This window comes from Sinohyriopsis cumingii, chromosome 2 (genome assembly GCF_028554795.1).
Source record: "Sinohyriopsis cumingii isolate HCF-2022 chromosome 2, ASM2855479v2, whole genome shotgun sequence".
Taxonomy (NCBI): domain Eukaryota; kingdom Metazoa; phylum Mollusca; class Bivalvia; order Unionida; family Unionidae; genus Sinohyriopsis; species Sinohyriopsis cumingii.
In genome coordinates, this window is record NC_142962.1 from 158555052 (window position 1) to 158568662 (window position 13611).

Here is a 13611-nt window from a genome sequence, read left to right on the forward strand (position 1 = left end):
AGGAATACATGTGTACAGACCTAATGACCATCAAATTACAATATAAGAAAATTCACTGGAAAAAGAAATTTCTATTTTGTCACCTGATCAGTGCGAGTCACATATAATGAAGTTATTATTTGAATCTCACAACATGCTATGGAATATTATCATTGAATTAATAATAAAAACTAAATACACATCTATTGTGAAATGTATAATTTAAATCTGTAATAAAATGTTACTAAAAAGGTATAGTTTATTTTTTATTTCTGACAGCTATGTAAATACTTAAATCCCTGTACGTGTTTTTTATGCATAAGGTCACAAAATATTTAGTTTCTCCAAGAAGGAATAACTCTGGTAAGTAAGTAGCGATATTGGAAAAGCCCACATGCAAAAATAATTGCTTCTAACACTGGAATAAACTTCAAGACAATGATTATTATCATTACTATTATTATTTTTTTATTATTATGTTAATGCATCAGGTTTGGGTCATTCATATGTCCCTATGACTGCACAACTGTTCCTGGTTCCTCTGTCTGGAATGAATGACTGTTCCCTCTGATCCTGACCTATCTCAATTATGATACAGTGACTGGTATTGTATACAACTTTCAATAAACACAAAATCTGAACGATGATGCTGCCAGTGCCACCAAAATGTAATACTTTTGTCCAGCCATTTATAGGCCAACCATGCCCATAATAAATAGTAACATTTTATATTGTAACACAGCAATTCAAACCATACCTGTGCTGTAAACATATGTTTTGCTTCTTTTTCACCAAAACCAAACTGTCTTCTCGCCATATTCACTTCCACATTGAGTTTCTCTGCCATTTCCTTCAATACAGTACCATGCAAATGTACTATCTTGAATAAAATTTTACGACAGTATATACTGAGTGGTAATGTCACAAAGGCCCTGAGTGTAAAAGTCACAAAAGCAATAGTTAGCCACCATGGGAAACCTGTAAAATCATGCATGGACTCGAGTGCAGTCATTGTGAAATCAATAAATGGGTTATTTGGACCAAAGTATGTTCTATAGAAGCTCTCAGCAGTAAAATTCCGCCTCTGTAGTTCATAAATTTTTAAAGATTGTCTCCCCTGAACAGACTGTATTATATCAGTCCTGCTCAGAATATGACTGTAAGCAACACATACTGATCTGCAGGATGGATATTTATTAGCATACAAGGGAAAGGAATTCATTTTGTTGTTCATGTAAAAGGATGAGCAACTCAGTTTTTGTATCCTGTTGAGCACTCTAGCACAATTTATATGTGAAAATTTGGATCCTCTAGTTGAAAGGATATGGTATAGTATTCCACATATCTTGATTCCAGGTCTTGGAAACATTTTGAATCTGAAAAAGAAAACAATAAATCCCATTGACTATTACCATAAGTACATTGCATACATTAAAGAGTGGGACTAATTAGTCAGTGGAATTTTAAATTAGTGGCATGTAGATAATTTAATGGTTCCCAGCCTTGGTGCTGGCAGGTTGTTTCCCATGTTACTTTGAGCAAGTTATTCATCTTCAAAAAATACTAATGATAGAATGAACTGATTATGGCCGATATTCTTCACTGAAATAAGATGCAACATTACATGAAGCTGTTACTTATATTATTCTATAATTGACAATCCTAAATTTGACCTCTGAACCCTCCCAAGGACCACATGGGGCAGGAGCTCAAGTATAAATTATACTATTGTTGATAATAAAACCATAGCAATAAATCTACCAAGTTCTGTGCATTTCTACCCAGTATTTAATTGGGTACAGATGAGGTAATTGAGACAGATTAAGAGTGTTATGTATATATAATCTGCATTGTTTGTTTGTTAGTTTTTATTTATTTTCTTTATTTCATTATATGCAATTGTAATGCAAGACTGTATGTTGGACTTAACTTTGTCAGAAATCAAGTTTTCTAGCTGACCTAATTAGTGAATTTTGTATTCTGTAAACAACTAATACATAGCTAAAATATTCTCTGTATGTATGGGTTTAATATCAGGGTCATTATTACTAGAAGTAAACATGTTTATTTGGGTCTGGGTCCTGGTTTTTGGAATTCCCCTACAATTTACCTGGTGTACCTGACAGTTTCCAGGTTATATATTATAATTTTAGTAATAGACTTGCTAATAAGATCAAACATTTTATTTTGTAAGCATTAAGAACTTTCTAGAAGGTTATTTTTCATTAGTCGATGTCTTTTTTATATATAGAAAATGTTAATTGTGACCTGAGATCGAGTTAAAAACTATATAATCTAGTTACTGGAAAGATTATTCATTCATGCTTGAGAATCTAGCAGAATCAATTTTGTATTTATGTTGTGTCCAGAAGTTCATATGGGCTGGAATTTATTTCTTTAATTCAGTGATTATTTTCTCTGGAAATACAGAGTGCTCATAAAAAATAATATTCCTGGGCAGAGACATTCACTGGGATTTATAATGAATTCTCACATGGAATTATTGTGTTAGTGGAGTGATGAAGATACCTACTTGTACCTTGTATGTTTTGCAATGTATTAAATACTAGTTGAAGGTTGTAAGAATGTCTTAAACTCACTACCCAAAGATCAGATGAAACTATCTGTGTCACCTGGGCTACCGAAGTTAAAGACATGTTATTTCACTTTGGTTCTGGGTATGTCTGACTGAATCAAGATGCTGTAGACAAAAAACAATTTTTCTCACTATTTTTGCAAAGAATTATGGATTTGACTTTCTAAAACTGGCAAAGTGATATTAACAATTCACACAAATGTGTGTATTACAGCATGCATAAAACCAAATTAGGAGCAAAAAATACCTCTTGTGTGGATTATCATATTTTCTTACGAAGTTACTTGCTTAATTTAGGTGCTCAGTGCAAAAAATGAAAATAGTGGCATAGCAGGATTGTGAGAAATAAAAGGAATTATGCCATAAAAATAATATTTATTTTATAGAAGACGAATTCCATTTTGGTTGTGTTTGTCCAGCTTATGACCATTTAAGAAAGAACTACTTTAATGATGCTCATTATCTCTATCCTTCTGCAGAAAAATTTGTATCCCTCATGAGTCATCTCAAATGGGTAATGATTTAATTTGTATCCCACATGAGTCATCTCAAATGGGTAATGATTTAATACTGAATTTATGAAACAAGTTGAATAATGTCCAGCTTTTATGAGCCTTGGCAAGCAAAAGCTGGATATATTCAACGAGTATCATTAATTTAATATTAAATCATTACCCATTTGAAATTCTTTTTATCACATAGTTTTTATTTCTGTGGAAATTACTTAGATGGAAAGAAGAACAAATAATTTCGTTCATTCTGACAGACGTTGCGCCTTTTATTTGTTGTACATAAAAATTAGCCCCAAACAAAGTTGAATTAGTATTAATGTTTAAAAGTAGATTATATTTTTCTTACAATCTATAAGTCAAAGAACAAGTGTCCTTCCTAATAAACAGAACATTTTGCACAGACAAAATCATTTTTCACCACACAACGTACAATGCACGTGATGTTGCATTGTCTGATGCAGTACCCCATTATAAAAAATAAAAAAATGCAGTAGATGATTGATGTTTACGTAACCAAACATGTCACTTTCACAACTAAACATTACATTGTTGAAATATTCATGTGAAAGGAGGTTTACTGGTTGCAGAAATTCCCTTATTAACTGTAATATATTTGTGACTGGATATTTGCAGTATTTGACTTGGAACAGCAGACTACAGAGCATGTAAAAGAATTTGAATTTGAGTCGGAATTGCATCACATATTTACTGCATAAATATGCAATGGTTGGATAAACTTCTGTCAGTTTGGATACCAATTTATGTCCATATTCTTCTGTGAACAGAGGTGAGTTTATTTACTTCTGTAAGTTAACGTTTAAACTAAGCTTGTATATAGGAAGGATTCCATGCTACAGATATACCACCGCCCTCAACCTCCACCCCACACAAGCAATACCAGTAGTTTTGTTGTTGTTGTGGGGTTTAATGCCATTTTTCAGCACACGATAGGCTATGCATGGCGGCCAGTATTAATGGTGGAGGAAGAACCCGGGAAAACCCCGGGAAGAACCACCAACCCACGAGAAGCTACTGGCAAGCTTTCTCATATACCCACATTGGCAGTAGTTTTGCTTGTTGTTGTTATTTTCTCTTCTGGTTTTAGTCATTTTTCATGTAATGATATATTTATTATACACGACATAACAAACCCCTGCAGGGATAAATTATCCATAAATAAACAAACTGAGACCATTTTTCCCCAATTCTTTTTCGTGAGTCTATTAAAAAAATGGTGGCCAAAAATGTTTTTTGACAACAAAAAATTCCAGAAGTCAGGGTTTTCCGACAATTGCAGCCAATCACTAAAGAGAATACTGCTCAAAAATTTCATGGGCTTATTTGGACCAATCAGAATCATATAAAGTGTCACGTTATAATATCAAAAATATGAAGCACACACTATAGGCAAAGTCTACTGACTATGTGATAAATTATTGGTTGTTCATCATAAACAATCTTTGATAACTCAAACAAATAGTGAATAATATACTTAGAGGCAGTAACATCTTTATAATATTATGCACTAATTATAGGAAACCATGTATGTATACTCGTAATAAACACCATATTTAACTTCTTTACACCATGTATTAAATTATATTTACTTGTATCTTGTAATATGGGCTGGTGGCCTAAGGTCCTGAAAAAGGTATATTATTGTTGTGTGTGTGTGTGTGTGTGATTTGGATTTTTAACGTAGCTTTAACAATTTTTCAGTCATATCGCTACGATGTCTGCAATGTGGCAGTTTATAGTGATGTCTAGCACTGGGGCATCATGCCGCAGACATGTAGCATGATGTCCCACCCAGTCACATTATCCTGACACCGGGCTGACTAGTCCTAACACTAACCTCTTAATGCTGAGCGCCAAGCGAGGCAGCTGTTAGTACCGTTTTTGTAAGTCTTTGGTATGACTCGGCCGGGGATCGAACCCACGACCTCCCGCATCCGAGGCGGACGCTCTAACCACTAGGCCACCGGAGCGGTCTATATATATATATATATATATATATATATATTATTGTTATTATTATAATTAGTTGAAAAAAATTCTTACAGGAGAAAGAAAATTAAAAAATACTGGCTGGAAGAAAAATTTGATAATCCCCCCTAACATTTGCAAATTAAAGATGTGTGTGTGTGATTTGGATTTTTAATATAGCTTTAACAATTTTTCAGACATATCACTATGATGTCTGCAGTGTGGCACTTTATAGTTATGTCTAGCACTTGGGTATCACGCTGCAGACATGTAGCATAATGTCCCACCCATTCAAAATTATCTTGACACCTGGCCAACCAGTCTTAGCACCATGTCCCACCCAGTTACATTATCCTGACACCTGGCCAACCAGTCTTAGCACCATGTCCCATCCAGTCACATTATCCTGACACTCGGCCAACCAGTCTTAGCACTAACCTCTTAATGTTGAGCTCCAAGCAAGGCAGCTGCTAGTACCTTTTATATAAGTCTTAGTACGAGTTGGGCGGGGTTCAAACATATGACCTCCTGCATCCAAGGTGGATGCTCTAACCACTTAGGCCACTGAAGTAGTCGAAAATTAAAAATAAAGGTTGGCCTTTATTTTCAGGGACTTTAATATTTCAATGTTCAATTTAATGATGAAAGAAGGAAATAAGCAAACTTTCAAGTCTGATAAATGTCAAAATTGTTTTCCTTGTACATTGATGAGGAATCCATTCATAAGAAGAATTTATAAACACTCGCACATGCATGGGTATAGTCCTCAGGCATGACATTGAGCTGTTGAACATTTCGGTGTTTATTTTTGAAAAGGAACAGGATACTTGAGTATCTATCAAGAGATCAAGAGAGGATGCTCTTAGCCAACTAGCGATGGAAATGTATATTGCATGATACCCCAATTCATGTAGAGTAATAGCTCACCAGTGATATATAAAGAGGCATACAGGACAATGCATACCTTGTAAAGCACAGTAGATAAGGCATTATGACTAGAACTTGTTGCACACAAGTCTCATGGGAAAATTGCCCTTGTCCATTAAGGTCTTTATTGCCTTATATTATTTGCAGCTGAATGGAACCTTATGAAAAATGCCAAAATAATCGTTTTAAATTCAATCTACATGACACAAGTGCCTCCCCTTTATGAATTAGGGACCCACAACTTCATTGGGGGGAGGGAAGGGGAAAGGAAATGCAATTGCTCAGTTGGTATAGCATCAGATTTGTAATCAAATAGTTCTGGTTGCGATGCCTTCCCAAGCCACAGCCCAGGCAGGATATCTCAGTGTGTCATTAGAAAAGGCACTTGGCTTCTAATTCCTTGGCTTGATAAAGCCATTAATGTCTATAAAGTGCTGCTAACACCCAAACCCAACATTTTTTTTTGACAATATTAAAGTCTAAGCAACCAACTGAAATCGCAATACCTTAAAGAAAAAATAATCTGAGAGTTATTTTTAAACTCATAATTCAAACCTCTGGATTGATAATAGTTTAAGTTATTCATCAGAAGCAAGTAACAACTGGAAAGAATTACAATTAAAGAAATGGTGTGAACAAATTATTCATGAATTACAGAATAAATAGAAAACCAGTGCTCAAAAAATCGGATAGCCCAATGCCCGGGGCCCCTTTAATTTTAGATCAGGCCCATCCTGTATTCTAGGTGAGGTGCCCGTCTGGCTTGTCGAAAGAAGAAAAAAAATTGCCAGAGGAAACTTTGATCGTGCTGATGAAATATGTAAATGTGTTTTCATGATGTTGACATAACTGACACACTGCAATCTAAATCGCAGGGGCTTGTATTGTTGCTATCAGTATATCTGTCAGTCATGTAATAGTATATTATTTTATACTATATGTATGGCTGACAGTTAAACTGTAAGCAACGATACAAGCTCATGTGATCTAAATCAGATCACCACTGTGACTTTGTGAAATTGAGATCCAATTTTAATCAAACTGAAGTATGGCGTGTCATGCTGAAAATAAGATTTTTTTCTCCCATACCTCCTGACTCGGTTGTGTTTCAAAAAAACATAATCTTCAGTAATCTAAAAAAAATCACACAAAAACCACTTTCAGTAGATGCCAGTTACATGTATAAACGGTGAACTGTCATGATTGGAGCTGATGTAAAACTATTCCCTGGGCAGTTCAAATAGTGACAATTAAAGGCAAAGAGGTCAGGCATAATCCACCATTTCACATAATTTCTTAACTGGCTGACAGTAGCTAGTGAGATATGTTTGAAGGCTGCAGTGGGTGAGCCCATTGTGCTAATTTGCATAGTTAGGATCAGGAAGTGGAACAACCCATTAAGAGATGCTGGGTGCATGGACAACAAAGTTATTACATAATACTGCCTTGACTGAGAATGTTTAAACCATATGCATTATATTTTTGACAAGTTTGTGAACAGCAGCAATGTTTCTCTAAATTCAGATTTTAGTGCATATATAGAATGCAAAGCATTATCATTCTCATGGTTGATGGAGTTTTACTGTGAAGCACGCCTGCAAAAAGAGGGGGAAAAAGATAAGGGGGCGGCAGGGTCTATTAATTCTTTGCACATACTGCAAATAACACTTCTACATGATACGTCCACACAGTTCTGAACAGGACTCACTCTGAGAATCCAGCAGAGAAGTTTGAACACCAGGACCATCCAGTCCCTAGTGAGTGTGGTGATGAACAATAATGACATTTGCATTACCTTCAAACCCCTTTGAACCCTACTGAATTTGTATTCGAATTGTAGCTACTGTAACATTGCGTGACAATACTGAAAAAGGGAAAACTGGAGTCCAGGCTTGTGGAATTTCAGTCAGGGCATGTGACTTTATTTAAGTCACCAGCCCAGGGCTTGCATCTAAAAAATGTTTTCTTTGTGCACTGAAAATAAATTGAAATACATTATTTATATTTAAAACAAAGCAAAAGAAAAAGAATAAAGGAAAAAGAAGAAAATACATTAGGCTAAGAATGTACTTGAATAGCTACAGTCTGATAACATTAGTATTGAAAATGAAGCCATTTGACATCATCAACCTCTATGCCATTAATGTTGACAATTTGCTACACACAAATATAAACAAATAAATGGCCTGGTGATGTTCCTTCGGGTAAGAGATGTATCCAAAACTTTGATTATCTGCCTTTTGGTGTGCTTTTTGGTTTAAAAATAGAACATATATTTTTACACATCGTTGCACTAAAAGTGCAAATTGTACAAATAATCCTTTTCTTCAATAAACATTTCTTTGAAAACTATTGCAATTAATAGTTGGTCTGTAATTGTGATGGTAGCTTACAGAACATGTCTATTTTAACTCCAGTCTTTGAATGATAATTTAAAGCTATATACTTGTATATTTTTTAGTAGATTCAGTGCTGATTTCATAACTTTAATGTATGGGTGCAATTCTCATTAATATTCATTTTATGATCCTGTTTGCCTGGGTACCAAATGCAAATATATTTGAAATCATGGAAGAGTAGAATGTAAATAAAAAATTGAATTTAATATGCACAGGTAATGAAAAACTACACTGAGATTTTACTTCTAACCATCATTACATTTTAACAGACCATTTTAACCAAAAATAGCATCAATGGATGCTTCTTTTTTTTACGCTGTAAAACTCGCTCTTCAATGTGCCTCTTCTATATTTTTAGCATTTCTGAACCAAATATTCTGATTGTGCTTTGTGCTACTGAATAACTCAGAATGCAATCAGGAAAAGAAAAAGAACAAAATACAATCAACCATACAAATAGGAATTGATATCTGAACATCAACTTTGCTTAAACAAACATAAAATGGCATTCTGTGTTACTTTGAAGTGAAATCCTAAAATTGTATGGCGATGAAAATGGCAGCTGGTCTAAGTTATGCAGTTGGCCTTCACTGTTCTACTTTTTGGACGATGAGTGCAAAAAAGAACATGTATGAAATTTGGAAATGTTCAAGATGATTACAAAAAGTGTATTCTGTCAAAAACTCAAACATATTCTCAAATGTGCTGTTAGTTTTTGAGGACATCAAAGAGATAGAAATCTGACAAAATTTGAGTTTTGGATCGAACACGGCTATTTATTGCTAATTTCACACAAAAAATTCATTATATCATTGGTGCATATATTGGATGACATAAAGTGGATATGGCATAATAGGGCTGTCAAAAACCACGAAAACATCACCCAGGTACTCACTGCGCCGTTTAACGGGATAACCGGGTACCCATTAGAACATGAAAGACATGTACAACCCTAGTTACCCCACTGTCAAATTTTCACAAACCTGTATCGTTGTAGGGTGACAAAACGAACAGACTATTTACACCATTTGTCTTGACATCAATGCGGTGTGTTCCAACGAGATGGTTCAACAAAGTACTTGTGTTTCCACCTTTTGCAGAAAGCACCAGTTCACACAATTTGCAACGAGCACTATTCTCGTTCAGCATGCACCTACACTTTAGAACCTTTGCCCATTACCCTTTGTAAAAAATTATTTAAATAGAAAATAATGTCACTCCCTATAATAAATGTGTTTTGTTATACACACATGCAGTGCTTCTAGAATGGCAATAGCAAACAGGGCTACAGCAACTGTGTAGTGGTCACGTGGTGTCAATGGTATGTATCAGTGACACCACGTGACCATGCAGTCGCTGCAGTCCTGTTTGCTATTGCCATATTAGAAGCGCTGCATGTTGTGCTGACTGAGTGGCTGATTCATTTTTGCTAGCGGACCACGTGGCCTACTTGTTATGCAATGTAACAATTTAATAGGGCAAGTTAGACCTCTTGGCATTGGGAGTCTGTAGTATAAGCTGTGCATATAGCAGCAGTAGATTAGTTGGCCCTGCCTCCCTCCCCCCAGTCGCAGTCAGCCACAGCTTATCGGTCATTCGCTGACTGATGAGTAAGTGATATGTTAACATGCATAGTCTACATATTAGTATTGTTTTGAACTGTGAAGCCGTTTGCACAACCCAGCGTGCAACAGCCGTTTATTAGTGGGTTGCAGGTGCATAACGGGTGGTCCTACTCCTAAATATAGACTGAAGCTGCAACTCAGACCAGCGTACTGCTAATGATATATGATATTTTGATAGTGCTGTCGACAAATTATTTTTGTGAATGCCTACTCGTCATTAATTTTCAATGCCCAAGTTTTTCACTATGGTGGGGTATCCAGTTACCCACTGACAGCCCTAAGGCATAACAATAACAAACACTTAATTTATTGCTAATTTTGGGTATTATCAGACATTCATTCTTAATACTTGACAATTATCCTAAATAAACCTTATATGTATGCATATATGGGATATATATTGAATTTGCTTGTAATTATGATAAAATTTTTGCTTGTTACACGGGTTTCCATTAGTGTGTAAGAAGGCACTTCCCACAATGCATAAGAGTGGTTCTAATTAAGAAAAAGACAAATTTTAATAAAATCACAGACTTTTTCAGGCTTGATTTTTGAGCAGTTGCAAACTTTAGAAGGAGGTACTTATTCAGTTTTGTTGGATGATACAACTGTCATTAATCGTGGATGTTCAACTAAGTTTAGTGCAACATACTTTGTGACAAAGAATATGACATTTCTACATGTATATATCCATGTTCTTTTCTAGTGTTGATTCTTTGATTGTTACAAACATATGTACAACAACTTTGGAAATTTGTTTATTTTCAATATCACATGACTATATGACCACTCATGTCATTGACATGTTGGTTGCAAGATTTGTATTGTCATGTGACTAGAGATGCAAATGGCCAGATCCAGGTCAAATGTCAGCAATGACATACTTTCATCTCATCTGTCAGTGGATTAAAGACATGACAAATACTATGCTCACGAATTTTGAGAAAATAAATCATATTCCTATCGATTTCTCAATGAAAGATCATTCAAGTTTGTTGGCTAGTTAGCGGCTATCCCATGCCAACACCAAATTGTTGTCAGCGAATTCCAATTCACTGATAGGGAATGGACTCTGACTCTACACCCCAACATAAATATCCAAATATCAAAAATGGGGAGTCAAGGGTCAGAGGAAACTTAGACTAGATACCCCAGTGCTAGACATCACTACAAACTGTCATACTGCAGACATCGTAGCGACATGACTCAAACTGTTAAAGCTACATTAACACACACACACACATTCTTTTTTACTGGATATAAACTCTATATTGCTGTAAACTGCATCAATCAACGTCTATGGACAAAACGTATGGATTTGTTTTTATTAAGAGTTATTATTTCACCCATTCACATTTAAATGTTACAGCACACATTACTGACATAAATGGGACATCACCACTACCATAATTTGTAGCCATTTCTTCACAATCACAGCACCACCACCACTAGCCCTACATGTAAGACCTTGACACTGATATTTATGTTGTGGGCGTCAGGGTCTTACAGCTGCCTAACTAATAGCGCTGTGTAACATGTTTTGATGTTGACTAGCACCGTTACAAAAGTCACATTTTCAGGAATATTTAACAACTGACAACTAAAATAATGACACTTTTCTACAAAGTAAAGTCATAATGTTTTAGTCAGACTTTACTTTCTCTGATGTCTTTTCTCTAATAAATTCAAATTCTCACAAAAGAAATGGACCTGTTTTCAAGTTTCGTTGGCCTACATTTCAGTTGGCTGGAAAAGGATGAAAGCCGTGAATGCCAAAATCGGGTTAAGCCAAAATATTATTCTTTAACAAAATGAATAAAAATATATTATCCCTATTGGAACTGTTAGCAACGGTTCGTTTAGTTCAAGAAACATATCCCTAACATGAACCAATGTGAACTTACTTCGGCATACCTCGACTACCGTCGCATTGGAACAAATTCAAATGTATGTCAACGGAACGTGAAAATGCGTCCATTTGCTAGTATCATATTTTCATTCCGCCAGAATAAAGACAGCACAGTAAGTAGATTAATTACACATAAATTAGTGGAAGAGTGTCGATATAGGTTGCCAAGTGTGTGAGTTGTTCCTGAAAATTTGATTGCTCTTCCGATGTCAACTACATCGGAACACGCTATACAAGGCCGTTATTTGGATAGTAACAGATAGCACTAAAGCAAAAACATGTGCTGTCTTACATTGTGGGACATCACCACCACCCCCGTTTTAAATTGTGCATCACCAGTAACAGGCCGAAGTTCGAATTTTAATAGTATATTATGGTTATTTCATTCATAGGGTACAGATTACCGACCTTTATCAAGAACATGGACTTACTCAAGTTGTCAGGTAGGTAAACTTCTCGTTCTTACAACCAGTGAACGGTATTCGTCGGCTGCAATATTACCTCTGCACTACCTCCTTAGATAAGAGCTTCAGAATCGCCCATGAGATTTAGCGGCACTGAGGTCAAAGATTGAAACCCAGAACCGGAATGACGTCTTTGACACCCATCACCCATTCCAAAATAGTTGATTTAAACCATTTATTGTTATTATCATTATTATTATTGTTGTTGTTGTTGTTGTTGTTGATATTATTATTTCTTGACAGAGACAATAGGATTATAATATCATTCATATACTGTCAAATATGAATAGATTTTGTACTAACTCTCCAATAACATAGTAGTATGGATAATTATGGGCATCACCGTTCAACATCTGTGTCAACGAATGGTAAGGCCTTTGTCGAAGTACTGTGCAGCTATCTAGAAACAATCCATATGAAGTCCGAGAAAGTGGATAGAAATTGGCATAATTCAGAGGTTCGGTGTACTCAACTGCATCCAACAAAACAGTCCCACCACATTTAAGTATCAAGATTTGTTTGATGAGAATGATACTGTCATACGGAGACTTTTAAATAGGAAACATAGGCTACAGAAGACTTGTTTATCAGATCGCAACATCAACAGGACCGTCCAATGCAAACTCAGAAACTTGCCATACTTTTGACTCAGCAATAAGACAGATGAAATTCAGTCGTAAGTAAACAGGAAGGACATGAAGAACTTTTGTGATTCTTTGAAAACACTTTACGGGCCATGATCATTGGAACATCTCTAGTACTGAGTGCTGACAGTAACACAATGCACACTGACAAAGAAAATATACTTCAAAGATGGGCAGAACAGTTCAACAACAGCTTCAGTCAAGAGTCGTCTATCAGTGAGGAGGCAATTGATCGACTGATCCAGGTGGAAAGCAACTTGCTGATCCTCCAACGCTAACTTGAACTGAGAAATCAAATGACAAGGCACGTGGAACAGATGATAGCCCAACAGAAGTCTACAAAACCTGAGGCTAGCTCATTGCACAGAAACTGACTAACACTTCCAGTCAGTGTGAACTCAAAGAACTATACCGCATGAGTACAAGGATGCATCCATCTTAAACTTTTCCAAATGGAAAGACAACGCACAAACATGCGACAACCTTCCGGGCGTCTTCTTGATGTCAATAACTGGCATATCTAAGAGTTAGTGTGGCTTCAGAAAAGAACGAGGGACCATATACATGATT

General features: G+C 35.7%; 1 protein-coding gene across 4 annotated transcripts in view; it reads right to left on the minus strand.

Moving 5' to 3' along the window:
- The window catches only part of LOC149806189 (cytochrome c oxidase assembly protein COX18, mitochondrial-like), a 33066-nt gene extending 20616 nt beyond the window's left edge, over positions 1-12450 (minus strand). The window contains exons 1-3 of one of the 4 annotated variants that reach the window (XM_089951103.1): positions 12365-12440; positions 7796-7974; positions 737-1355 (exon numbers count right to left, since the gene is read on the minus strand). In XM_089951103.1, coding sequence (XP_089807229.1) covers positions 737-1348 — 612 coding nt within the window. In that variant the 5' untranslated portion in view covers positions 1349-1355; positions 7796-7974; positions 12365-12440. Of the gene's footprint in view, positions 1-736; positions 4680-7795; positions 7975-12341 lie in introns of those variants that run through there. The other 3 variants (XM_089951101.1, XM_089951102.1, XM_089951100.1) reach the window with 3 other exon arrangements.
- Between the last annotated feature and the right edge of the window lie 1161 nt (positions 12451-13611).